This window comes from Lissotriton vulgaris, unplaced genomic scaffold (assembly GCF_964263255.1).
Source record: "Lissotriton vulgaris unplaced genomic scaffold, aLisVul1.2 SCAFFOLD_1074, whole genome shotgun sequence".
Lineage (NCBI taxonomy): Eukaryota > Metazoa > Chordata > Amphibia > Caudata > Salamandridae > Lissotriton > Lissotriton vulgaris.
This window is the reverse complement of record NW_028254715.1, coordinates 280,689-307,837: the sequence shown is the minus strand read 5'-3', so window position 1 is coordinate 307,837 and position 27,149 is coordinate 280,689. Positions and strand designations below refer to the sequence as shown.

Below are 27,149 nucleotides of genomic sequence, written 5' to 3'. Positions count from 1 at the left end.
TTAACAGTGCCCAAAAATGCTTCAGTTCTACTACTGGTACATCCTCACTCCCATCAAGACCTTTCCATTTTCTAACCCGCAACTTCAAACCTCTCTCTTCCGTGTGCTCAGTATGGGCACCTCACTTTGCCTTCACCTATTGTTAATAATATCATGTTACATAATTATTTACCATTAATTGACTCAGAGCTCAACCTTAGTTCTAAAGATGAATTATGAAGAAAAATGTGTTATAACGTATTTATTATCTTTCAGGGGTTTTCTGGCAAAGCTGGACCAGAAGGACCACAGGGGCCCGTGGGCATGTATGTAAGTGCAAACCAAACAATCCACAATATCAAAAATACACAGTAAGCTTTGAAGGTGGGTGAGCAAGTCTTGGATGCAGGGGTGTTTGGAGCCTGTGCTTCTGTAGCACAAGTTTGCTTGTATCATATTCTTTAATTAAAGAATTATATCAGTTTAAAAGTACTGGAATTGAGGGATTCACATGTTGATGCACCTTAGCCGCATCAAGTAGTTGTAGAACCCTTTCTTTTTCTGTTAGCTGTGTTCAACAAGAGCCGCCACCATAGTGTCTGATCTAAGGCTTTTTTCCATACTGGATGGACTTCCTAGCATAAATGAAGTGTTTCATCCCCAGAAAATAGTAACTGGTCATATTCCTTTAACAGGCTGGAATTGGGTTTCCACTAAACAGGTTTATTCGATACTCCCTTCCTCACTGGATGTGAGCATGTCATTTCCTTTTCGAAGGAGTGGTGTAGAGTTCAATTTATATATCTCTACCAATTTGTGTAAGGTGCCTTTTGTGCAGTGGATCTGCACAAATGTTATCATTTCAAGTGACTGAGGAACCCAGCAGCCAGTATGGGGTTCCTTCCATAGATTACAAACATGAAAAATCCACTTAGGCACTTGAAATGGGACTTACCACCCAAGATTTGAGACAGGAACATCTTGCCAGAGAATGGGTAAAGGGCATTCCATTGAAAATAGGGTTCTATTTGTAGACATTGTGACCTCCATCCAATAATTTTGAAAAGCTTCCTTCTTAAGTAAGTGGGTACAAATGTATCAACCTTCAATTTTTATGGGATGGGAATAGGCCTGTTTCACAGAAAATTTGGGCTGTCTCTTGAGTGGCCATTTGGCTCTTCCCCATCTGAGAGACACTAGGCCCTCCTTCACAAAGGATGAATGTGAAAACGTCTCTACTGGGCTTGATCTAGCATTTGTCTTATTTATTGTTAGCATATTTCCTTCCAAGTAGACAAGATTTGGATTGGGTACCTTAAAGGGTCACTTATCTACCATCTCTGCTTTCCTGCGACTGACAGATCAGCCGTCCCCTTTCAAGTCCCTTATTGTAAATAGGTTCTTTGAAGGCCTCCAGCACTTTTTCCATCATTATTTTCTCATTTATTTCTGTCTGCAACACCTTTCTACTTCAGTAAACTCTCTTTACCTGATCTCTCACTCTACTTTTCTATTTTTATGTCTCTCTATCTCACCTCTCTAGCGCTACTGCTTGGTCTGCCTCTCAACGTTTTCTGCCTCAACCTCTCTCTCAATTCTCAAACAAACCTTCGCTATTTCAACTCTCCCGGTTTCCTTATTTTTTCTTTACTTCTCTCTTTATACATCTCTCTACCTAACTTCAATGTCATTATATCCGTCTGTCTCACCACTCTCTCAGCTCACAACTTTCTCTCTATCTCTGTATAACTTAACCCTTTTCTGTACCTCAACTGTCTCTTTCATCTATGCACCTCATCTTGCTTTTTAGCCTTCACCCCCTCTCTACCATTCTCTATACCTCTTCTCAGTCTTCCCCTCTTCCTCACTGCTCTCTCCACCTTTCTCCTCTATATTCCTTTCCCATTATCTCCTGTCTCAACGAGTGTACGTCTACCTCTCACCTCTTTTTAACTTCCCTTTCTACTTTCCCCTCAGCTCACCCAACCCCTCTTTCCCTTTCTACCTTCTTCTTTTTTATCTCTCTCTCTCTACCTCTATGTTGGACCTCTTAAGTGTCTTTGTCTGTCCTTTTGGATAGGCTGTCTTCATTGCTAACTGCTCATGATGACACCTTAAAGTGGTGGCTCTCCTTTCTAGAACATAGGTGTCAACAAGTGTTCCTGCGTCAATACATCTGCAAATAAATATCTGTCAAACATGAGGTACCTTAATGATCCCCTCTGTCACATATTTTGTTCAGCATTTACCTTGCTTCACTCTTTATCGTCTTTGCCAACCAACCCATCGTCATCCAATCCTGTGCCAAAAATGCTGAGGTGTACATCAGGTTCTCCAAGGATGAGATCACCATTGATACCCTTCACTTAGTTCTCTTTAAAACTGTGGGGGAGATGGCGAGTAGCAACATCTGGTATAGTAGTCTTGAAGTTCAATTTATTGTCTTGGGCTGTTTCAAGATAGCTAAAGTAGCCACCAACTTTAACACTGATATCATTAGTCATAACATTGTGATGTGCAAGAGAGGGGGACAACATCTGATTGAGACCTATTGCTGTAGTTTTCATTGTCAACACAGTTATACTATTGCACCTAAACGTATAAATATCTGGCTGCATAGCAAATCTGTTGTCTGCACAGGGTGCACAATGCTGAAGTGCGACTTATTAAGGGTCTCTCCATACCTCAAGTCTCCATTCCTCATCAGCTGAAAGGGCACTCCCCTGCTTCTCCAAGAAGCATAGAATTGTATTTAAATTGGGCAGCATGGCTTATAGATGTCTGAACAACCTGGTCCGTAAGTATTTACAAAGTGAAATACATCATAACGCTGTTAGAAACTTTTCTCTTGACCTTTTGATGCACCATCTTTTTTTCCCCTCTGTAATTATTTTCCAATAGAACATGCTTTGTCCACTCCAAATTTTCCAAAAGACTATGAAGATATATTTGTTCTAAATGTAGCAGCTGATGTAAGCTGATCTGCGCCACGGGACTCTAGCCCATAAGTAGTGTGGTCCTCTCAATTCAGTTCTCTCCAGTTGTCAGCCTCCTCATTCCCCCAAGTGTACTTAGCAATTCACTGTTTCCATTACCACCTCATAAAAGTACGTTTTGTAATCTAACTTCCCTCCTTTTGCAGGGCTATCCTGGAGCTGTAGGAGACAGAGGGAGAACAGGACACATGGGGGAGAAGGTACTGTCTCTGTATTATAAAGCTCTGTATGTCACTAATGTCACTTAGTGTCAGCCAGACAAATCAGTTGTGATTGTGTCTGTGGAGTGTGTATAATTGGCTTTGTGCATGCAAATATCTATCAATAACTTGTCCGTGCTTGTGAATTCATGTCAGGAGATAGTGGGTGCGAGTGCTTGTTTATAAGCGTGGCTCTGTAGCTTAGGATCATCATTGGTACTTTAAACATCCTTCAATATGGTCTTCGGCCTGGTTGCCAGACTAATCTAGGCCCAACACCGGCTCCCAAAACAAAAGTTTAAAATCTAGGTATTGTATTTGACTGTACCTTGTCCTTTGATAGACAGATCTCTGCCTTGATCCTAACCTGCCTTGGCACTCTAAAAATGCTTAGAAAGGCACTGCGTTTCTTACCTGAGTTAGTAAAAAAGACAGTTGTCCATGCTCGCTTGGTGTCCAAATTTGACTATTGCAATGTGCTATATCTTGAGGTTTCCCAGGGTAGACTGAAAATGCTTCAATAAGTTCCCCTATCCATGATGCTTTGGACTGGCAGTTGCCTTACAGCGCCCTTTTTTCCCAGCTTGTGTGATGGAGTGCAGGAATACGTTGGGTTTTTTCACACTTTTTGTCAGAGAAATATCCCTCTGAATTTCACTTTTTCAGCTTTTACTCAATACTTTTTGCATCTGGAAAGTAAATGAACCCTTTCCACCATTTTCTGCACGCTTCTTCCTGCCTGAATGCATTTCTATTTGTTTAGTACTCCTTTTGTGGGAGGAAGAAAGATGCTTCAGACAAGTTTGTGTGTTACCACACAAAGGCTAGAGTAGCAGGGGCAGAGTCTGTGACCGTATGACTGGTATACTCAAATACCTCCAATTGTCACATAGTAGCAGTCTGTCCATCTGCTTCTAGCCTTAGTCAAAAACCTGATGCCTGCTTTGACCAAGAGATTTAGTTGGATAGCCACAATTCTCCCTGACTTTCAAGAGCTCTGTTGAGAGACATCAATCACGTATCTAAGGGTAGAAAGACCTTCGCAACCCTGCTTCTTTAGGGACCCAGCCAAAGTCCATATCTATGTGCTCCCTCTTTGTTAGGCCCAAATGCAAGAGTAGCCTATGTGGGTTTTACTTGTCCATCTTTAAAGGTGCCCTCTTTATGTCTATGGGGCTGCATGAGGCCAGATAATCTGGCACCTATGAAGCACTTCCAGTTCATGTGTACAGGAGTGAAGCAGACCAGGCCTTTCTTTTACCATAGTCCGATAGGTCTATAGGCAGGTAGGATAAATGTGAGGAAATAATGTGTATTATATGGTGTGCTTGTGCAACCTCACCATGTAATACACTTGCCAACCACCTTAAGGAGCCTTGGGCTTCGTTTGTCAAACCTTCAGTTCAACCCTGGGTAGCTGTGGCTCTGAGCAGTAAAGCTTTCACAAAGGATTTGAAGAAGAAATCAATCAGACAATAATTTATTAAAATATAGTGTATCTTTATGTGTTTTTGGAAACCACAACGAAAAAGTTCCACTGGAGGGTTCAGTGATATAGAATTTACAAGGCAAAGTAAATCTGATTATTTCACTCAACAGCCAACAAGGTTTGGTAAATTCAACAAATTTGACACTAAGAACCTTTTTCACCAAAATGTTTGGCTAGTTGAAATGCGGCCACTAAGTCACTTGGCTTTGACTGAGCTCTGGAGACAGCTTATTTTCTAGAAGGACACAGCAGGCACAGTCCCTCTCCTTTTTTTGCCACCAGGTTCAGCTGGGCAGTCTATGCCAGTGCAGCCTCTCTTTCCTGGTTTCACGGTGCATCAGGGCAGTCCTTCTTCCAGTCCATTAGAGATCTGAGTTTGGGATGCCAGGGTTGCCCAACTTATTCTTAGAAAATGTCCTCAGGGCAAGATGTGGTTGGTAGGCAATATGCTACCAGGTTCTCTCCCACCTGATGACTGCTTCCTGTGAAGTTTGGCTTATGGGGACCCATAGGATGCATAATTCTGCCCACTCCCAAAATGGCAGGACCCCTCTCCAGAGTGTGGAGCTCCCTAGCCGAACCCAGAGGTGAGTCTTCCAACGGGGCTACACCCTCTTGGAAAACCAGTTCGCCAACTGGTTTCCCCTCTCTTGTCCCAAGTGCCAGCCTGTCTGCTTGAACAGTGGAGCAACCCCTCTCCCAAGTGTTACCCATTGCCCTCCAAAGGCAGCTTCTCCTTTAAAGCTTACCTTTTGGGTCAACACCTCTGTGACTTCCTGCAGGATTGAGGTGATACTCCTTCCAGAGCAGTCCCCTATTGTAACCTTTCCTCTGAGTTATTAACATGTCTCCACAGGAGGGCAGAAAGTAGTCTTGGCTACTGCACCTCGTGTGCAAGCGGTATGGGTACAGGGGACGGAAGGCACCAAAGTGGCAACATTGCTAAAGTTGCACCCTGCAACTTGCTACGTTAATTTCTACCTGAGAGTCAGGTTGGACTTAATGTAACAAGTTGTTTGATACCTTGGATGATTCACTTTGGTTGCACCATTCCAGAGTTGGCACAACTGAGGGGGTCAGACTGCATTCGCCGATTGGGTTAATAAACTGTTCCATAGTAAAAATGACAGTTTACCGATTTGGCCTATGAGATATGCTGCACTCTGCCTTAGGACTCTCTAGGCCTGCCGTAAGGATGACTTATTCATACACCAGGGGGATGTCTGGCTTTGACATTGCTGTTAATAGATAAGTCGTCCCAGCAGCTCAAACGTCTCTTCCAGCCTGCAAATGGTGGGCTGGGAGTCTCATTTTACTCGTGTTCCACCCAGCGTGGCCCAACCAGTGCTGCAATCATTGGAGGACCCTCTAGCTTACATGCCCAGGGTACCCGGAGTACCATTTACTAGGGACTTACAGGTAAGATAGCTCAGCCAATTTGTTAGAAGCCAATTCAACATACCCATTTGAGTAAGGGCATTGGGCCTGCAGTCTGGTTAGCAGGGCTCAATGCACTCTTAGAATAAAAAGTAGCATCAGTGCAAAAACTCAGGGGTGACCATAAAAAGAGACAATAATAATCAATGTCTAATTTTGAGAAGACCATTTGTGCTCTATTTCAAGGGAATGGGAGACACAATAAATAGTGGTAGTCCACAGTGGTGAGTGAACAGCTTTTAGCCTACTAACAGCCATTGCTCCCCTCTATCCTTTCAGCCGTTCTCCCAACCTATGATATAATCCCAAGAAAAATCATTCCAGGTTTTTTATATTTTTTTGCAATAAGGCAGAAGACTGCTTCCACCAGAGAAGCTCTGTTTGTTCAGTCAGTAGGTGGATCTATTAAAATTGTGTACCTCTCTCAGCATCCCAGTTGTAAACCTACCATAACAGGTTCTGTAGATCAACTTCAAAGGCAAGACCAGACTCTTACTCTACATACACTACAAACATGGAATCTTCTAAAGTATCCGTCTTTGCAAGTTAATGCCCAAGACTCTTCCCTTTCCCTCACATTCTGTAGATAAACATCCATCTCCCTACTAGTAATACTCCAAAAGCAAGACACCCTCAGAAACCCTTTGTTCTTGGTTTTCCTATGGGCCCAAATTAAGGTAGTTTACACGAATCCCATGTCAACTCTAGAAGGTGGGGGGGGATTAAGAATGATTAGTCACTGCATGTAAGGAATCTTGGCAGTACCAGTTCCAAGTCTTGCCAGAATCAAAGCACAGATGTATATTTTTCTATATAACATCTTTCTGGCAGATACACCAAAACTCCACATTCACACTGCATTACATTTTTTATAAATATTAGACATGTCACTGTGACTGCATGGCAATTTCATATTTGCCATGGCACCATTTTATTGATAATACTCCAAGGTAACATGGCCGTCAATGCCCCACGTATGGGTCACTTACCTTATGTGAAACTTAGGCTTTTCAACATATCAAAGACCGACAACTTTGATATTCAGGGTTACTCTCGAAGTACAAAACCATGCTGTTAAAATCACTTGTGCATGGTGACATCTGACCTAACCTTTCCCACTAGTGCACTTTCCAATGCAAGATTACATTGGCCTCATTAAAGAGTCTGATATGCCAATCAGAATTAATGAAATGTTTAGCAGTTTCCGTGTGTCCAAATTCAAGAATACCAGGAAATCCAGTCAAAAAAGGGCAAAGCCAATACAAGACATTTATTTTTCCTAAAGTCATTTATTTTCATGTGGTGTCCACTAAGATTGTATGCTGTTTTATTTTTAATTTTGAGCATGAGAGAATGTTCTTTTGTATTTTTTGGCCAATGCAAATATTGCTGGATGGGGTCTATTTGTATTGGTTGGTCTGTTGATGGCTGTATCTCTTCTGGTAAATTGTCTCGGAATAAATGTGTGTTTCATTAGGATTTAAAACAATTATTGTCTTTCTTATGGGATTGCGTTAGTCTGTTGAAGGGTTTTCGCTAATGGGTGTGGACATGCTTGTTATAAGGAATTAGGATTATTTTTCTGTGAGTGGTTTATGAACTCCTTCAAGGTAGTGCAGATTATGCACATATAATTGATGACGGTGTGCAGGAAGACCATTTATTGTTCCTAAGGATTGTGGATTGGGGATGTATGATAGATTTTGGCATTGTGTTTTAAGTTTAATAGTTATCTGTCCCACTGATAGCCGCGCTCTATTCTGGTAACTGCGGTGGGGCTGCATTTGGGGGGGCGTTTCATTTCAAGGGACGATGCAGAGTGGAAATTAATTATTTATTTAATTTTCCGTCTGCATCGTCCCTCGAACCACTCACACAACGTGGCCCTACCGCTATTACCTGCGCGGACCGCGGCTGCCCACTGCAGTACACATTGAGATAATGTATTCTGAGCTATGTGGGTGAATATTGTGACTTCTACACATAGAAGATTTTGGGAAAGTATGTGCTATCTGCTTTATATTTTTAGGCATTTTGATCACTGTTCTAGCACAGTGTCTGGTTTCTCCCTCTCTGCACAATGTATATAATGCCCATAGGTGCTGTATTAATGTGTTTGTGCAGTGTATATCTGAAAGAGACACGTTAGTGATAGATTCCTTACCTTAGAATATCCCCAGGCGTCAGACTGGATCCGGAAAGTTTTGCGTAGCAGTACCCTTGCGCGTCGGTGGGCGTCGTCTGCGGCTCCGCGTCCGTCGTCGGCGTCGTGGGCGCCGTGATGACGTCGTCGGAGTACTTAGACGCCGCCTCCGCGTGCTGACGTCAGTTCTTCTTTTTTCCGCGCCAGCCAGTGCAGATCTGGAAAGAGCAGTTCCCTAGTCACTTTTTGACTAAACTTTTTGTGATCTTTTGATCCATTTCGAAGTCTGTACGACTCCGACGGTGCCTTTAGGGATGCCCGGATTCAAGCATTGCGACGAGTGCGACCGTACCATGTCGGTCACGGATCCCCGCCGCCTGTGCCTGATGTGTTTGGGCGTCGACCATGACGACGAGGCCTGCTCCGACTGGCGGGCCCTTTCGAGGAAGGCCAGGCGGGAGCGGTCCCGCAGGCGACTCGAAATCCGCCAGTCTGCCCCGCGCCGTGTGAGGTCCCGGTCCCACGGGAGGTCGAGGAACAGGTCGCGGGGACGGAGCCGTCACAGCTCCGGGAGTCGGCGCCACTCCACCGGGTCCAAGTCGTCAGGTAAGAAGCATAAGAAGTCGAAGAGACATTATCGCTCTTCTGACTCCCCCCGATGCTCGCACGATGCGGCCGGGGGTTCGGGTGACACCGCCCACGCGGCTCCTCGGGAGTCGCGGGCGCCGCGTTCGGCCCCATACCCCCCGGTCCCTGGGCTGAACGCGACGCCGGAGGAGATCGAGCGATTCCTCATGGCCATGAGGTCCCTTTCTCCTCCGACGGGTTCCGCGGCGCCTTCGGGCCCAGCGAACCCGTCTGGGGGCCATAGTGGGTCGGGGGCTACGACCCCGATGCCGTTGGGTGCTTTGGCCTCGACGCCGCCGGTGCCTTCGGGCCCGGCGCCGCAAGGCCTCACGATCCCGACACCGCCGGTGCCCTCGGGCCCGGCGCCGCAGGGTACAGCGGCCCCGGCGCCTTCGGGCCCGGCGCCGCAGGGCGCCGCTGGACCCTCCTCGGGCGATGGATCGTCACCGGTAGACCGTACGACCCCCCCGGCGTCGGTCCGTGTGGTGTCCCCTCCGGCGTCGTCCTCGGGCGCCGCCGTCCCCGATGCCTCCTTTCAATCGGTTCCGACGTCGGGACGACGCCTATCGGCGCCGATCTCGACGCCGTTTGGAGATTTTAGTTTCTATGAACCGGCCTCATTCAATTACGACCCTGAATCTCAGGAGATGAGGGATGAGGAGGATTGGGAGGGGTCTGAGGACCCTCTGGCCAGAGAGTGCCAGTCTAACATGGACTGGACAGGAGACCTTGGGGAGGCCAGTGGCCTGGACACCTCTCCAGACACTGGATTTGTCTCTCCTCCTACCGTGGCTTCGGAGGAGGGTGCTACTTATGGTGTGGTGTTGATGAGGGCTGCCAAGGCCTTGGGCCTTGACTCCCCGTCGCGGCCGTGAGGACTAACCTCCTCACTGAGGTCCTTAAGCCGCAGTCATGCTCCATGGAGCCTCTGCTGCCGTTTAATGAGGCCTTGACGGACGTTCTTTTGGGCACTTGGTCCAGGCCCGCTACAGGTTCGCCTGTAGATAGGAACGTGGCCAGATGCCACCGCCCGGCCCCGGGCGACCCATGTTTCCTGTCCACCCACCCCACCCCGAGAGTCTGGTTATCCAGGCCTCTAACTCCCAGACCGCCTTCTCGACGGCCCCGCCGAACAGGGAGTCCAAGAGGTACGAGAACTATGGTAAGAAGATCTTCTCGTCCCTTAGCTTGGGACTGCGGTCTTCCAACACCGCATGCCTCTTGGGCCGTTACACCCACTCTCTGTGGGAAACGGTGGCGGAAGTGCTGCCAGAGTGTCCGTTGGAGATACGGGCCAAACTCGGACAAGCCCTGGTGGAGGGCCGGGACGCAGCTAAGTATTCAATCAGGTGCGGACTGGATACTACTGACTCGCTGGGCAGAGCGATGGCTACGACGGTGGCGGTACGACGCCACGCCTGGCTGAGATCCGACAATTTTTCGGCAGACGTCCAAAATACACTCATGGACATGCCGATCGATGGCCGTCGCCTCTTTGGCGACAAGGCAGACCACGCGCTTGAGCGCTTTGAGGACTCCAGGGCTACGGCCAAGTCCTTGGGCCTCTCAGCCCCGCGCCAGCAAATGGGTGCCTTTCGCTCCTTTCGTGGCCAAGGAAGGGGCGTCCCCACACGTGCCGCCAGCCACTCGCCGCAAACTGTCGTCCAGCGCGGCGGCGGCCGTGGAAACCGCCGTGGAGGCGGTCGGGGAAACAAGCGGAGTCAGTCCACACCTGCCCCCACAGCATCCGCCTCTAAACCCTCCTAGTCCGTGCTTTTCGGCCCATGTGACGCCAGTGGGAGGCAGGGTTCGCCATCACCACTCTCACTGGCGCACAGTCACTTCGGACAGGTGGGTGCTGCAGATCGTCCGAAGGGGCTACTCCCTCCCCTTCGAGACGACCCCTCAAGCCATGCCACCGCAACACCACCGCGTATCGGGGGATCATTTGCGGCTCCTGCAGGAGGAAGTTTCGGCCCTCTTGGCCAAGGGGGCCATCGAGCGCGTTCCTGGGCCAGAAGTAGGACGTGGTTGCTACTCCCACTACTTCCTGGTACCCAAGAAGGGCAAAGGGGGCCTACGCCCTATCTTGGATCTGAGGAACGTCAACGGCTTCCTCCGGAAGGAGAAGTTCAAAATGCTGACACTGGCTCAGGTCTTGACTGCCCTAGACCCAGGAGACTGGATGGTAGCGTTGGACTTGCAGGACGCATATTTCCACATCCCCGTCCTGCCGGCCCACCGGCGTTACCTGCGGTTCACGGTAGGCCTCGAGCACTTTCAGTTTACGGTGCTCCCCTTCGGCCTTACCAGCGCCCCACGGGTGTTCACGAAAGTGATGGTGGTGGTCGCAGCTCATCTGCGCAGGTTGGGGGTCTCAGTCTTCCCCTACCTCGACGACTGGTTGTTGAAGGCGGGCTCGCCCCAGGCAGTCGTCAGCCACCTCCAGACTACGGCGGATCTCCTACACCAGCTGAGATTTTCCATCAATGTGCCGAAGTCACACCTGTGCCCCTCTCAGAAGCTCCTTTTCATCGGAGCGGTCCTCGACTCAGCGCAGTTTCGGGTTTACCCGCCCGAACAGCGGGTTCGGGATATACAGGCTCTGATTCCGATCTTCGGGCCGTTATCCCGAGTTTCGGTAAGGTTGACGCTGCGGCTTCTGGGGCTGATGGCCTCCTGCATCCTTCTGGTGCATCACGCACGGTGGCGGATGCGGGCTCTGCAGTGGGACCTGTAGTTTCAGTGGGTCCAGCACCGGGGTAACCTGTCCGACCATGTCCTGATCTCGGAGGGTACTGCGAGACAGCTGCAGTGGTGGCTCACGGACCGCGATTGGGTCAACGGCAGATCCCTCTCTCTTCCCCAACCGGAGCACGTAGTTGTGACGGACGCGTCCCTCCAGGGCTGGGAAGGCCACTTGGGAGAGGCGGAGATCAGAGGACTCTGGTCTCCGGCAGAGTCCCGGCTCCATATCAATCTGTTGGAGCTGCGGGCGATTCGTCTGGCACTGAAGGCATTCCTCCCGTCTGTCCGAGGGAGTGCAGTGCAAGTGTTCACGGACAACACCGCCGCCATGTGGTACTGCAACAAACAGGGCGGAGTGGGGTCGTGGACCCTTTGCCAGGAGGCTCTGCGTCTCTGGCAATGGCTGGAACATCAGGGCGTGACTCTGGTGGTTCAACACCTGGCAGGTTCTCTGAACGCCAGGGCGGACGAACTCAGCCGTCGGTGCTCGATGGATCACGAATGGCGTCTGAACTCGGACGTGGCGCAAGGCCTCTTTCTGCGATGGGGAGAGCCTTGGTTAGATCTATTCACCACCGAAGAGAACGCGCAATGTCATCAGTTCTGCGCGTTGGAATTTCCAAGGCGGCACTCGCTCGGAGACGCTTTTCGTCGCGAGTGGAGCTGCGGTCTGTTGTACGCCTTTCCGCCTATACCACTTCTGCCCAGAGTGCTGAAGAAGATCAAGCGCGACCGGGCACAAGTCATCCTTGTGGCTCCGGACTGGGCACGAAGGTACTGGTATCCCGAGCTACTCAGTATGTCAGTCGATCCCCCGGTTCGTCTGCCTCTTCAGGAGGACCTTCTATCGCAGCAGCGGGGGACGGTCCTCCACCCGTACCTGTCCAGTCTCCACCTCCATGCTTGGAGATTGAGCGGCGACAGTTGAGGCCATTTGACTTGCCTCCTGAAGTTTGCAACTTCATTCTGGTAGCCAGGCGTCCCTCCACAAAGACGGTATACGCCTGCAGGTGGAACACATTTGTGGCATGGTGCACAGCAAAGGCTGTGGATCCCCTCAATGCCCCTCTCTCTGAGGTTCTCCTCTTCCTTCTTTCTCTTGCCGAGCAGGGCTCTGCTCTGGGCACTGTCAAGGGCTATCTTTCGGCTCTTTCAGCCTTTCTGAGGCTGCCTGACCAACCTTCTTTGTTCAAGTCCCCTATCGTAAATCGATTCCTGAAGGGCATCACTCATACCTTTCCTCCTGCTCCCTTCGTGATGCCTCAGTGGGACTTGAACCTGGTTCTAACGTTTCTGATGTGCGCTCCCTTTGAGCCACTTCACAACTGTCCTCTTCGCCTTCTTTCTTTGAAGACTGCCTTCCTGGTAGCCATCACCTCTGCCAGGAGAGTGAGTGAGCTCCAGGCTCTGTCTTGTAAGCCTCCTTTCCTTTCAGTCCATCCGGACAAGGTTGTATTGCGGACAAGGTCCTCCTTCCTTCCCAAGGTAGTCACGGCCTTCCACATTGGGCAATCCATCACGTTGCCCACCTTCTTTCCGCCTCCGCACCCCTCGAGAGAGGAGGAGAGGCTCCACCGTCTGGACCCAAAACGTGCGCTCTCATTTTATCTGAACCGCACACAACAGTTCCGGGTGGATGATCAACTCTTTGTTGGGAACGCGGACGCTAAGAAAGGGAAAGCGGTGCACAAGCGGACCATCTCCCGGTGGATTATCTTGTGCATCCAGGCGTGTTACTCCTTGGCTAAGAAGGAACCCCCTGTTGGGCTGAGGGCTCATTCCACTCGAGCCACGGTCACTACTACTGCCTTGGGCCGGGGTGTGCCCTTGCAGGACATTTGCCAGGCAGCTACGTGGGCCTCGCTGCACACGTTTGCAAGGCACTACTGCCTGGACAGTCAAGTCCGGAGGGACGGCTACTTCGGCCGTTCCGTCCTCCAGGACTTTCTGGTGTGATTATTGGTTCGCAGACCCACCACCACGGGGATGGTATTGCTGGGGTATCTATTCTAAGGTAAGGAATCTATCACTAACGTGTCTCTTTCAGATGCACAAGTTACTACTTGTGTAACGATATATCTGTAAAGGACATTAGTTAGTGATAGATTCCTTACCGACCCACCCATCCTCCCCGTTCTGCGAACCGATATCTAGGGTTAAGGTCATCCCCTTTCAGGGCCCTAGTTTCTTGGCACCAGTGTCGGTTTTTGTCATGGCTCTGCGCTTCTGGCGCGGAAAAGCTGTGGCTAAGAACTGACATCAGCACTCGGAGGCGGCGTCTAAGTACTCCGACGACGTCATCACGGCGCCCACGACGCCGACGACGGACGCGGAGCCACAGACGACGCCCACCGACGCGCAAGGGTACTGCTACGCAAAACTTTCCGGATCCAGTCTGACGCCTGGGGATATTCTAAGGTAAGGAATCTATCACTAACTAATGTCTCTTACAGATATATCGTTACACAAGTAGTAACTTGTGCATTGAGGCTGGTCATTCTGGTTCAGTAGTGTATTGTAAGACCGATTGGGACATTTTTGGGCAAATATATAAAGGTAATCTGTGTTATCACTGTACAGCACAGTACTATTGAAATATAATGCAATGTCTATCATTGCAGACTGAAGGCTTTGACTGTCTTTCTTTGCGTGCTGTATGCTATGGGAGCATTCTCTCTCTCTCTGTTCACGTTATTTATTGGAGAATGTGTTGTTTCTCTTCGGATTTATTGTAATATCTGGTTGCTGCACATTACCATGTTCTTGTAATTTAATGTATGTAGAGAACACTTTTACCACTAGTATCGGTCAGAGTTTGCAGCATCTATCCATTACGTATATTGGACCAATAGGTTCAGTCTCCATTCAATTATTTTAGAGTAAGTATGCACTATTTGTATATTGGGCATGGTATTGTTTTATTTCAGATGATGGACGTCATCCATCACTCTGCGCATGGCTGCTTTTATTAGAGCAATATGTGGCGTCACTGTCCAGTGTGTGCTGGGGCATTCTGCTTTTATATGGTATTGGTCCATCAACACTGACACTCCGCAGTGTATATTCAAGCGGTATGTTTTGTCTCTGAGCAGTGTTTATTAGGGCATTATATTCTGCCTCACTAGGTATTGTGTGTTGGGGCAATCTGTAGTCTTTCTGAACAGTGCATGTTTGCCTGTATGTGCTTTCATCCTCAGGAGCGTACATTCGTGTATTTTCCACTGTCTTTCCAGTAGTCTTTGTTAGTGGGCCAGTATGTGGTATCTCTCTCTCTCTCTATTACTCACACACTTCTTCTCTCTGCTGTGTGTATTCAGACATTATGCCTCTGAGCTTTGTGCACTAGGGTGATGTCTGTATTCATTTTTGGTGTATCTGGGCAGCATGAGTTGTATGTGGGCAATGTGTATTGGGACGGTATGGACTGTTTCTTCTCTCACCAGTGTCCATTGATTGAGTATGTGCTACGTTTATCAGCCACTGTTATTGAGGCACTATGTGATGTCTAATGCAGTATGTAAGGGATGTTATATGTTTTCTGTGTCATCAAATGTTATTTTGAGCCATTTCATGCGCTTCCCCATCTGCATTGAATACTTAGGCAGTCAGTCCCGCCTCCACATAATGTATATTAATGCAGTGTGGTCTCTTGACAGTATGCACAGGGCAGTATGTGCTCTTATTATAGTCATTATATACTGAGGCAGTATGTACTGTCTCCGTGTATTGTGTTGGGACAATACATTCTGTCTCCACGAACAATGTATATTGTGGCAGTATTTGCGATAGAGGGAGCAGGGTGAATCTGAAAGAATCGTCATTAGGTTAAAGTTGGGGTTGAAACCCATCCAGATTCATGTAATTGAGTCTGGCTTGGACTGTTTGTGCTTGTTTTTACGAACAGCAGGATTTTTGTTTTGGCCTCAGGTACAGATATGGATGAGGGGCAAGTAGTGTTTGAGTGGTTGGAGCTGCTAGGATTGGCAAAATGATGAAATGCCATAGAGAGTGTGATAACAACCAGGTAAAATGTGACCTCCCAATGATGTAGGGGTTTACATGTTCTTGGAAAGTTGCGAGACGTCTTTATCAGATACACACGGCATCTGCACAACATCCAACCACTTTCCTATTGCCTATGACTGTTGCTCATTCATAACCCTGAAAGCCACGAGGGAGTGAGAGGCCAAGGTAATTTTGGAAAGGGCATGCAAGCAGACTCCAAAGTGGCCCATCTTCCTTCCTTCAATTAAGTCTCCTGGTGAGAAGCAATCTCAGGCAATGTGCTAGGGTGGGACTGATCCTGCAGAGTTTGTGACCCATGCACCTCTGATATCACTTACTCCCGTCCTCTACTGACTCGGGTCTTGTTGCCACTTCTAAGTCAGCTCTTGCCTACTTAGGTGACGACCCATATGACTTCATGTCTTCTACAGCATAATCATAGATGCTTCTCTGTGGGCTGATTTAAGCACTGCTTCCATTTTTGAAGTTGGCACATATTATCTGAGTAGTAAAAGAAAAGGTTTGTGTCTATTTTATTAACTCTTGTCACATCCTCTCTCAAGGTCCAGATTTTTGCCCAGATGTACAAACCTCTTTGCATCAGATCCTGATGCCTTCGTCCTGCTTATTAGGTGTTGTGGGCTGCCTTAGCAAGATGATTTGGAGGCTGAAAACCTCCTTGGTGCATGGATGCATGTCTTTACTTTGAGGCGGCATTGTCATATCTCCAGAGGGGAGTTGCCGTTATCCCTTCAGTCCTCCTTTTCAGGAAGTATGTTTGTTTACCTTTGTCATATGAATAGAAGTGAAAGAGCTTGAATTACCCTCCCAACTGGGAACACAAAGACATCTTCCAGCCAGACAAGCTAGTATTTTACAACTGATCTATTTTTTGCTCAAGGATCATGTTTGTTTTACATATGGTTCAGTCCATCACTCTACCAGCCTTCTTTCCACCTCAGCTTCCATCAGTGAAGACGAGACATTGCATAGACTAGAACCTAGGCATGAAATATCTTTTAACATCAATCGTACAAGCCAGTCAGCTTTTTGGGGGATTTGCTGGAACCAAGAAGGGAAAGTTGTACACCAAAGGTCCAATTTCACACTGGGTCACATTGTATACAAAGACCTCTCACTCCTTGTCCAAGAACATACTCTTATTGGCATTTGTGCACACTCCACGAGGCTGTGGCAGCTTCTACTGCTCTCACCATAGGCGTTCTTTTGGCTGATATTTACAAGATGGCCACTTGGTCTTCATTGCACACTCTTGCAAAACAATACTGTAACAACGCTCAGGCATGCAGTGCTTGATACGCATCACTGTAGTGTTGCATGACATCCTTAGTTAATCAGCACTGCACATACTGGGGTTGTAGGGTGTATTGCTTTGGGATTCATTCATCAGGTGAAGAATCATCAGGAAGAAGTATCCATCAGAAGATTGTTACATCCTGTGGTAACAATATTTGTGGTGGATACTACATTCTCCCCAACATTCTTCACCGTCCTTTCTCCTCCCCTGATGAGCTTGTGCCATTAATATTAAGATTCCAAGTTATGCAAATATACTTCTTTTTTTGATTTTTCTGTCATAAAAGCTCTTTTGGTTTTCCTCTGCATGCTTCAATTAGATGTGGTAATATACGAGGAAATAATGACAGTATGATGGTCAGCGCCAGACAGAGAGAGAGCAGAGCGAGATGTTGTCAAACTCAGGCAATGGAGCTACAGTTGGAGTTGTTGCTCGCCACCTGGCGTTGCTGCAACACTATTTCTGGGGAACGTTTTTCTGGATCCAGTCTGGTGCCTACAGAATACTGATAAGGTGATGCATCTGCTGGAAGGTGTAGTGTCCCCCAGAAATAATGTTACCAAAGGAGAGTAGCTTTTGCTTATTGACCTGTGGACTGCACTCTTGATGCAGCCGGTATATTTGAATAAATGTAACTTTGCCTCTCAATTTTTACCCTTACATGTTTTGCAACTGAACTAAGCAGTGACTTTGGGTGTGTTTGAAAAGAACATATGGAGGGACACTTAGCACTAAGCATGGGCGAATTTTGAGAATCTGGCGTTTGCAAATTTTGCGAATTTGCGAACTCGCAATCCGCGAATTCTCGCGAATTTTTTTTTTTTGTGTTCGCAAGGATTTCTGCCAGTTTGCGAGAGTTTTGTACCAGTTCGCAATTGCGAACTTACATGTCGGCTCGCAACGGTCGCGATTATGTTGTTTCTACGTCTGGTTCATCATCACAGGTTCCCAGCACCCTCTGTTTCACCCTGCCACCCTCTGTTTCACCCATGCCACCCTCTGGTACATCAATGCCACCCTCTGGTTCATCATCACTGCAGATTATGGGGGGAAAAAGCAAGCACACCTGCCCTGCTTCAACTGACATGAATTAATTTGGGGTTGATTTATTAATGTGTCACTGTTTTAAAATTCCAGTCTGGCACCTGCTTCCTTATCTGTAATTTGCTTTCTGTTGCAGTGCAATTGTCTTTTCCAGGACCTTTGTGGCCTACTTGTAGCGATTCTTTGATCCGGCTGTGAGGGTCAGAGCAGGGCCATACAATTGTTGCAACTAGCAACTGAACTCTGGTGGGGTCCCAGTCAGGAAGCACTACAGGGAATGGTTACAAATGATGAATTTGAACTTTTGCACCTGCTGAGTGCTTTCAGTTTAGCAAAACTCGTTTTTCTGCAGAACAGCATTACAGCAACTGTAATGCCCCAAACAAGCTTACTTGTGAAAGTTGATTTCTAATCCAAAAGTGATCCAAAGAAAGTCAAAAGGCCTCCAATCCAAAAAAGTGCAGGCAAATGTCAACCTGAGGAGTTATTCTCATAAAAATCATCATTTTCAGAAGGTCTATGCTGCTTGCTCGTGGATTTCTTGTGCAGAATTGCAATTTTTGTAATTTCCGAGTGCGAGATTGTTGCTGCCCGCCGCACCTATATGTTCGCAATTGCGAACTTACACTGCATGCCGCAAAATTGTATCACCAAGAAAAAAAAATCCGCTGCGTGCGAATTTGCCGATTTTCGGTAAATTCGCGAGCGTTCGCGGATTGCAAATTTACCAAAAATCCGCAAAATCCGCGAGCGGAACGGATTTTCCGCCCATGCTTACTTAGCACCATAGGAATTGTTGCACCGGAGCTAGTTAAAGTTATTATAGCATCATCTGACAATAGGTCATGTGAGTGTTCTGACTTAAGGTTAGTCAATGTTTTGTTTCCTCTTAATGGATAGAGCCTTATTTAGATTTTGGCAGATGGTATGCTTTGTTAAAATATGGTGGATATCCCGTCCACTGTATTACAAATACAGTAGGTTAAATGTGTTTGTTAAACACAAACCAGCCACCTGCTAACGCTCACAAAGACCACCCAAATAACATGCCACACTTTCATGCATGTTCCCAACACCCTCTCACTCACCAGACATGCCAGATATAGGATGCACTGTACAACCATGCTCCGGATCTGCTCTTCCTCATGGAAGCATGGCTAACGCCAACCTCTGCACTGGACATCGCTACAGCCTACCAGTTGGCTAGAAGATCACCAGACAAGACCATCAGCACAAACCCTGAGATGGAGTTGCCATCCTACTCAAAGGCACCATCAACTGCACAATCTACACAGACACCCCCAGCAGCAACAAGATATGCATCACAACCAACTTCTCCCTGGGCGGAACCTTCGTATCCAGACCATCAAGACCCCACAACAATTTCGCAAGCGACATCGCAGAATTCTTTGTGCCTCTCATGATCACCACCAGCATCTTCATCCTCCTCGGAGAGTTCAGCTTTCACCTACAAACTGCACCAAACCAAACTCTATGGCCCTTCTAGAAAACCTTGGAAACCTCGGCCTCACACAGCACATTACCATGCTCACCCTCACCACCTGACACCTATTGGACTCAATTTCCTCCTCAATCAGCGATATCACAATCATCCATTCAGCAACTATGACCTAGACAGACCACGCCCTTGTCAGTTTCATCATACCCATCCTGCACCACCACAGACCTACCACCACCGGAACTGGCCGCTACAGCTAGATAAACATCACAGAAGCAGAGTGGGCTTCCGCCCTGTCCGTTAACCTGGCTGAGCACCCCAGCAACTGCTCAAAAGCTATCTAGGACCTCAACAGCTATATCACTGCATGCACCAACACCCTGGTTTCTCTCCAGCACAACCCAATGGTAAGAGTTTAACTACAGGCAAATTGATACACAGAGAATCTCAGGCTGATGAAATGCCAGAGGAAGCAACTGGAGTGCACATGAAGAAGTTGAAACACCACATATACAAACCTCTTGAAATCAGCCTTAAGACGCTACCACCAGCAGATATTGAGTCCCAAGTTCACAGCTCTTGCAGATCGCACACAGACGCCAGCACTAACCGAAGCAATGAAATCTTCCTCATTAACAAATATTTATAACAATAAAATGCTAGGCAGTAATAGTTTATCGCACTGTGTATACACATACAAATTTACTGTGGGTAAAGTAATTTCAATGAGAATCCCAAATATTTGGTGGTGCAATAATGGTTTAGAATACCTTACTACCAAAGGTGGATTAGCACACCGGAAAGCGATCCAGTATGTTCGAATCAACTAATTCAACAAACCAAAGCACTCAAAGTGGTATTAACCGAATTAATACAATGCCCAAACAGTAAGGACTTGTATTAAAGAGCACAGTTCTTTTTCATTGCAGAGCGTAGACAGTCAAATAATCTTCAGATACAGATGATTCACAAATTAATATTCTTCAAGGATGAATAGCCAACACGTTTTTCGTAACTATGCAGCTTTTTCAAGGCTGTAAAATGTTTACAAATAAAAAACATGTAATATACTATCCCTCTTGATGGACTAAAAGGAATAGAAAACAGGCCGATCACAAACTAGCACTTATTACTAGACATATAGCTCAAAGTCAGGATCTGTATAAAATTTTGAATAAACATTGTCACCTTCTCACTGTAGATCAGGCACTGTCTAAGTCCATTGCGTGTAAACCCAGAATCACTTACAGACTCAGTAGGGGCACCACTTTGAGGAACATTTTTTGTCCCAACTACAGTCTACCCAAGTCACAACATCAAGGGAACATACCCAAAGGGTTCTTTAAATGTACGCAATGTAACGTATGCTAGTATGCTGCCACCAAAACTATTCGCTTTCGGTACAACCTATATGTACACCTTATAACGCAGTTTATTAACTTCAACACCAAATTTGTGATATCCTGTATTATGTCACTGTGGTCCCATTTATATAGGCAGTATTATCAGACCACTAAAAGAACACATCTAAGAACACATAAGAGCTATTAAGAACAACACTCCTAATTATCCTCTTGCCTTTCACTTTAATTCCCTCCATTCTATTTTATTATTGATTCATATCAAATTTCATGGCATAGCTCAGGCTATATGCTACCCTTGAGGAGAAGATAGGACATTGGTCCTTAGAAGGATGGAAACTAAATGGATAACCAGACTGCGGGCAGTAGACATGGGATTGAATGTTGGCATGGAATTACATGTTTTCTCACTGATTGAAAAGATGATGCTACATTTCTGATTGTCTGCTAAGTGATATTTCTGCTGTTTTTAGTTGTATTTTATTGATGTAACAGCTTATAATATGTGGCTGTGAGCAATATTAATTATTTTGAGTTTGGGCTCTTCTAAGAGGTCTTACCATTGTGAACACTGGATTTGATTTAAATATTGATGGCTGGTAATTGATAATATCTGAATATGATATATATAATGAATCTACTACAACTAGTAATTAGTGAAACTCTAGTGATCACTAGCACACATCAAACTTGTATACTAATAGAAATTTGCCATGATCATTTACATATATAACTCTTTACATTTGACCATACTTATTTGATGTTACTCCTTTATGGCTGAGATTCAAAGTTACCTATGTTCGGTAACTCCTTTTCTATTTTTATTCTTTCTTCTCTCATTTGTTAAACTTTCTCTAACACCCATACCTTTGTGGGTCTATATATTATTATCCTTCATACTTATAGTACATACACATAGTAGTCTTTACTTTCGTTTTCATTGTAGCTCGCCCTCCACACCAGTCTTTTTTTACATAATCTTACTAATAAACATAAGTCTATTGGGACCTACTCCAAGATGGCCACCGTCTTTTCAGGCTAATCTGACTTGATCCGTTAAACTCAATCTTTCTCCTTTATTTTCTACTATTATCACGTCCGATGTCATTTGAGACGCCAACGCTGCCACCAGACTTTCTATCAGACTTTCACGAAGAATAGTCGGGCAGCACGGAGACTCGACGTTTTGCCGCTTTACGGGTGAGGATTTCTAGGGAACAGAGTTTTAGCGATCTCAGTGCTGACTGGCATTGACTTTAAGGGTTTTCATTAATCATAGGTATCTTATATTTGCTGTGCATTGCTAATTTAATTCTGCATTTCCTTATGTTTACGGTACTGTTTTAGGATATAATATACATTTAGTTTTTTGACTACAATCAGGGTTTCGGTAGCCATTTTAAAATGTATAACTGCTTTATGATTATCATGGGGCTGGACTATTTTGAGACACTGGATGGGATATTGCTATTCTAGTTAGGTTTTGAATTAGGCTGCATGCCTGTGTTTTTGCTAGATACATACTATTGTATTTAGACATGAGTATTATTCTCTCTTTGTACCAGATCGGAGCTTATTATGGACTCCTTGGCCTATTTGAATACCTTATATCTTGATGCCAGGCCTGTCTTCCAATCTCTATTTGGTAAAATGGGCTGTTTTACAAATGTTGTGTACTGCTGATACACACCATTATTAGCCAATTACTTGAATTTGTAAATGTTCCTTTTGTTTTAATCTGAGCAATACGTTGGTTGAGTGACTTTTTTTAGGTCTCGCCGGCCAATGCGCTTGCGCATTGAGCTGGCGAGAGATATAGGGGCTTATCAAGAGCTTAACCAAACGGGCGATTTGATGCTGTGCCCGTGAAAGCAAGCTCAATGCGCAAGCTCATTGACCTAAAAAGCGCGTGCACATCAAAGCCAGCCATCTGTTCCCCAGCTTGGTGCCTCCAGCAGCTCTTCAAAGGTATCCGCTCCGCCCCCTGCTGCATCAAAGGCTTTAATTTCGCGGCCTCATTTTTCACTTTCATTTCGCGGCCGCGTTTTTTTTTCTGTCCCTGTTGTGCCGCCCGACTTGTCTAGCATAAGTAAGTCATACCTTGACCTTACTTTTTCACCCCCGATTATAAGTGTATAAAGCCTTTCCTGCCAAGCGTTACCATTTGAATTTTTTCCGCGCCCGCCCGCCACTCTCCTTATTGCCTTTGCGAGAATTCGCTCACCAGCTCTAGCCCTAGCCCTTTGACTTACAAGCTTACGGCAACGCTCATATACGCTCATACCCTTAGACTTCGGCCAGTTTCTGCTGTTGTATGTTGCTTCTAAGGTCGCTACCTGACTCCAGTCCCCATTTCTCTTTGTGCCTCTTCTCCTCCCATCTTTCTTCTGACAATCGCCTACCTTTCTCTTTATTTTTCTAGTTGCATTTACCTCATCTAATGGACCTTGGTAAGCCACGCATGTTTAATTTATCTTATGTTTGGCTGACCCACAGTATCACCCAATAATGGCACTTTCCGTTTGTTCGCGGCCGCATTTTTTACTTTCATTTCGCGGCCGCTTTTTTTTCCCTTTTCTGTCCCTGTTGTGCTGCCCGACTTGTTATGCATGGAGAGATTAAGTGATTTGCCCAGATTCACAGGATCTTGACCCTCCCGCCGAGACTCAAACTCTGTTCCCCAGCTTCAAAAGCGACCGCTCTAGCCGTTATGCCACATCCTGTCTTGGCGGCCATGTCTCGCATTTCCCCTCCCCCTCCCCACAGCAATGCCAAGAGCATGTTATGCTAGCACCTTCTCTCCTTCATTCTCTGCCACACGTAGTTGGTGTCTGTTGGCTGTACTCCATGTAAGCTAAATATGGACCGACCTGTACATATGTAGGAAGCGAATTTGACCAGGTTGTTTCCGATTTGGAATTGTTGTACACTTTTAGACTTATTTTTGACTATATAGTTAAAATGTTGTGTGGCAAAAACGCTCGCTCCTATTATCTTGCACTGCATACAGTATCATATGTCATTTCAGTTTTTCCACCGAGCTAAAATAATGTGTCCAACACTTGTTTTTTGCTGTTCTGGAAAATGTTTTCCCTGTTCATTTCATGCTGGTGTGGTGCATCCTCCCCGTGTAGTAAAGCCTGCGAAACCCTTTCTCACTTGCTGGTCCTAACAACTCATTCCTTCGCGGCCCTGGGAGCTTCGAGTCATGCTACAGTTATGTGAGCTCTGATGGACCTTTGCCAACTGTTTATCTGTTATACTTTGACTGTGGGTAATTATTTCTGTCCTCTGGCACGACGCTGCAAACCCTACAGTTGTCCAACACAGGGTATTGTTTCATGTTTATGAACATTGGAACTGCACCGCCTATGATCATGATACCATTTTAATAGTGAATATTTTTGAAATAACTAAAGACGGCAGACACGACATTAAGCTCAGGTGCTGGACGCATTTTTTCAGCACCACCACAGCATCACTCAGCACCACCACATTAGCACTCAGCACCACCACATTATCACTCAGCACCACCACATCACCACTCAGCACCACCACAGCATCACTCAGCACCACCACAGCATCCCTCAGCACCACCGCAGCATCACTCAGCACCACAACAGCACCACTCAGCACCACCACAGCATCACTCAGCACCACCACAGCACCACTCAGCACCACCACAGCACTACTCAGCGCCACCACAGAACCACCACAGCACCACCACAGAACCACCACAGCACCACTCAGCACCACCACAGCATCACTCAGCAACACCACAGCATCAGTCAGCACCACCCCAGCATCACTCAGCACCACTCACATCACCACATCATCACTCAGTATCACTCGGCACCACCACAGCACCACTCAGCATCAATCACCACATCATCACTCAGCGCAACCCCAGCATCACTCAGCACCACCACATTAACAGCGCCACCACGGAACCACCACAGCACCACCACAGCACCACTCAGCACCACCACAGCATCACTCAGCAACACCACAGCATCACTCAGCACCACCCAGCACCACTCACCATCACCACATCATCACTCAGCATCACTCAGCACCACCACAGCACCACTCAGCATCACCACATCATCACTCAGCACTACCCCAGCATCACTCAGCACCACCACATTATCACTCAGCACCACCACATTATCACTCAGCGCCACCCCAGCATCACTCAGTGCCACCCCAGCATCACTCAGCACCACCACAGCATCACTCAGCGCACCAACAGCATCACTCTGCGCAACAACAGCATCCATCACTCAGCGCAACCACAGCATCATTCAGCACCACCACAGCATCACTTGTTCAAATATGTTCTTTCAATGTTTCAAGCTGTTTTCAAGCTTTCAAACTTTATTACAAATCACAAAAAGATGTTAATATTTCACTTCTGTTCTTGGATTTTTGTCACAATAAAAAACACTGAACATAATCTTCACAAAAGTTATTTACAAAAGTTTAAGCTATTGCCATTACAAATTAAATTAATTATTTAAGTATTAATTTAAAAAAAACTAAAAGCCCTTCTTATTTGTAATATCAATACATCTAAGTCACGTAAATACAAATCATGTTGCATTACAAATGCTATAGGTGTCAAATTTGCGAAAGTTATAACTATTGGCATTGTAAATGACAAAGCTATTAATTTAGCTATTTTAAAAAACAACACATACATTTAAAAAAATCATTTATAAGACCAATAGCTCAAACTTTCCTAATGCGAGACCTATTGCATTTCCAATGCTTGTTTGTTGCTGTGAGCTTATAACTTTTTTGATATTTCATACTTACTTGTGTAAGTGCGTAAACTACTCTCTTACTATATATGATCACCTGGGTCTTGTTTGACTGTTTCTATTCACTGCTTTCCTTTTCAGTATTAGGAGTTAGCTCTTAAATATCCTGCCCGATTGGCTCAGTATTTACGCAACTTTTCATGCTAAGTCCTAGCACTTATATTTGTCATTACTTGTTATGCATGAAATTTTCTTTTTCCTGCTCACACTTCGCCTTAGTCTCCCTTTACTCTCTCTATGATGTACACTTTTTCTTATTAACATAGATATATATCTTCCTTCTTTCTTTTCCCATTTTTGATTTCTATTCCATCTGTGTCTTACCTATCATTTTGCTTATCGCACATATGTGATTTTACCTGTAGCAGTCTTTTTACATTTGTATCTAGCACCAGCGAGACATACCTTATTATTTGGTTTCATCTACATTATTGGCTACCGAGTGAGTGATTCTGAACTTTTCTCTTTTTTTGAGAGAGAGTTATGTTTCTTTGTGACATTTATTCTCCTCAGGCTTTTTCCAACTAAGACATTGTATTATATTTTTTCTTTTTTTTGTGTTTGTACTCTTTTCCAGTTAGGTCTGGTTTCATCACTTCATTCCACAGGGGTGCGACCCCTTGTGGAACGACTATAGCTACTCAACGTGTTGCTCCTGGATTGTGTTGCTCCCAAAATAATGAATACCCACATATATATTCATAAGCTGGGGCTATGTTTGTACCTTGTGTCACGCTGAGAAATATCTTTTGCACATTTTTGGTGGAGTCACTACCTCTTTTTTCTTTATTAATCAGGATTCATTAGGATATTGGGACATAATATATCTCATTCTGACCTATGCGACTTTGCCAGGTTTTAAACAATTCTCATCTCACAATTGGTCTCTATTTTTTCACTGGATCTCTCTATCAACTTTGTATCTTTCCCTCACATTACTGATCGACTTCCCTGGTATACAATTTCTAACTCTTATTAATTTTTTTGACTATGGATTCTTCTTTGTCTCGGTTCGTCATCTTTTTCTCATGTTTCTCTTCACAACTTTTACGTTAATGTACAGTATCTTACATGTTTCTTATTTGTAAATAGTTGACAGCCTTGAAAATGTTACATAATGACGAAACACATGTTGGCTGCTCATCCCTGAAGAATACTCATTTGTGAATCATCTGTATCTGAAGATTATTTGACTGTCTACCCTCTGCAATAAACAAGAACTGTGCTCTTTAAAACAGGTCTTTACTGTTTGGACATTGTACTTATTGTTTAACTACCACTTTGAGTGCTTTGTTTTGTCGGATTATATGATTATCACCTCCTGACACCTCCAGCCCATCACACCCTCATAAGACCTTTGCAACAAGTTCCTGGAATTCTTATGTAACAAATAACCTCCATATACAGCAGCTTCGACCCTCAACCAGAACCTGTCACAGTCGCAACTCAACTTCCATTCACAGCCCAAAAATGAACCCTAGCCTTATTGTGACCCACCTTCACCACCATCAAAATTGCTA

At 45.8% G+C, this 27,149-nt stretch overlaps 1 protein-coding gene across 1 annotated transcript in view; it reads left to right on the top strand.

The window, feature by feature from the left end:
* Nucleotides 1-27,149, top strand: part of LOC147659454 (uncharacterized) — a 235,237-nt gene that overhangs the window by 16,566 nt on the left and 191,522 nt on the right. The window contains exons 4-5 of the mRNA XM_086951744.1: nucleotides 256-309; nucleotides 3,122-3,175. Of these exons, the coding sequence (XP_086807870.1) occupies nucleotides 304-309; nucleotides 3,122-3,175 (60 nt within the window). The 5' untranslated portion in view covers nucleotides 256-303. The remainder of the gene's footprint in view (nucleotides 1-255; nucleotides 310-3,121; nucleotides 3,176-27,149) is intronic.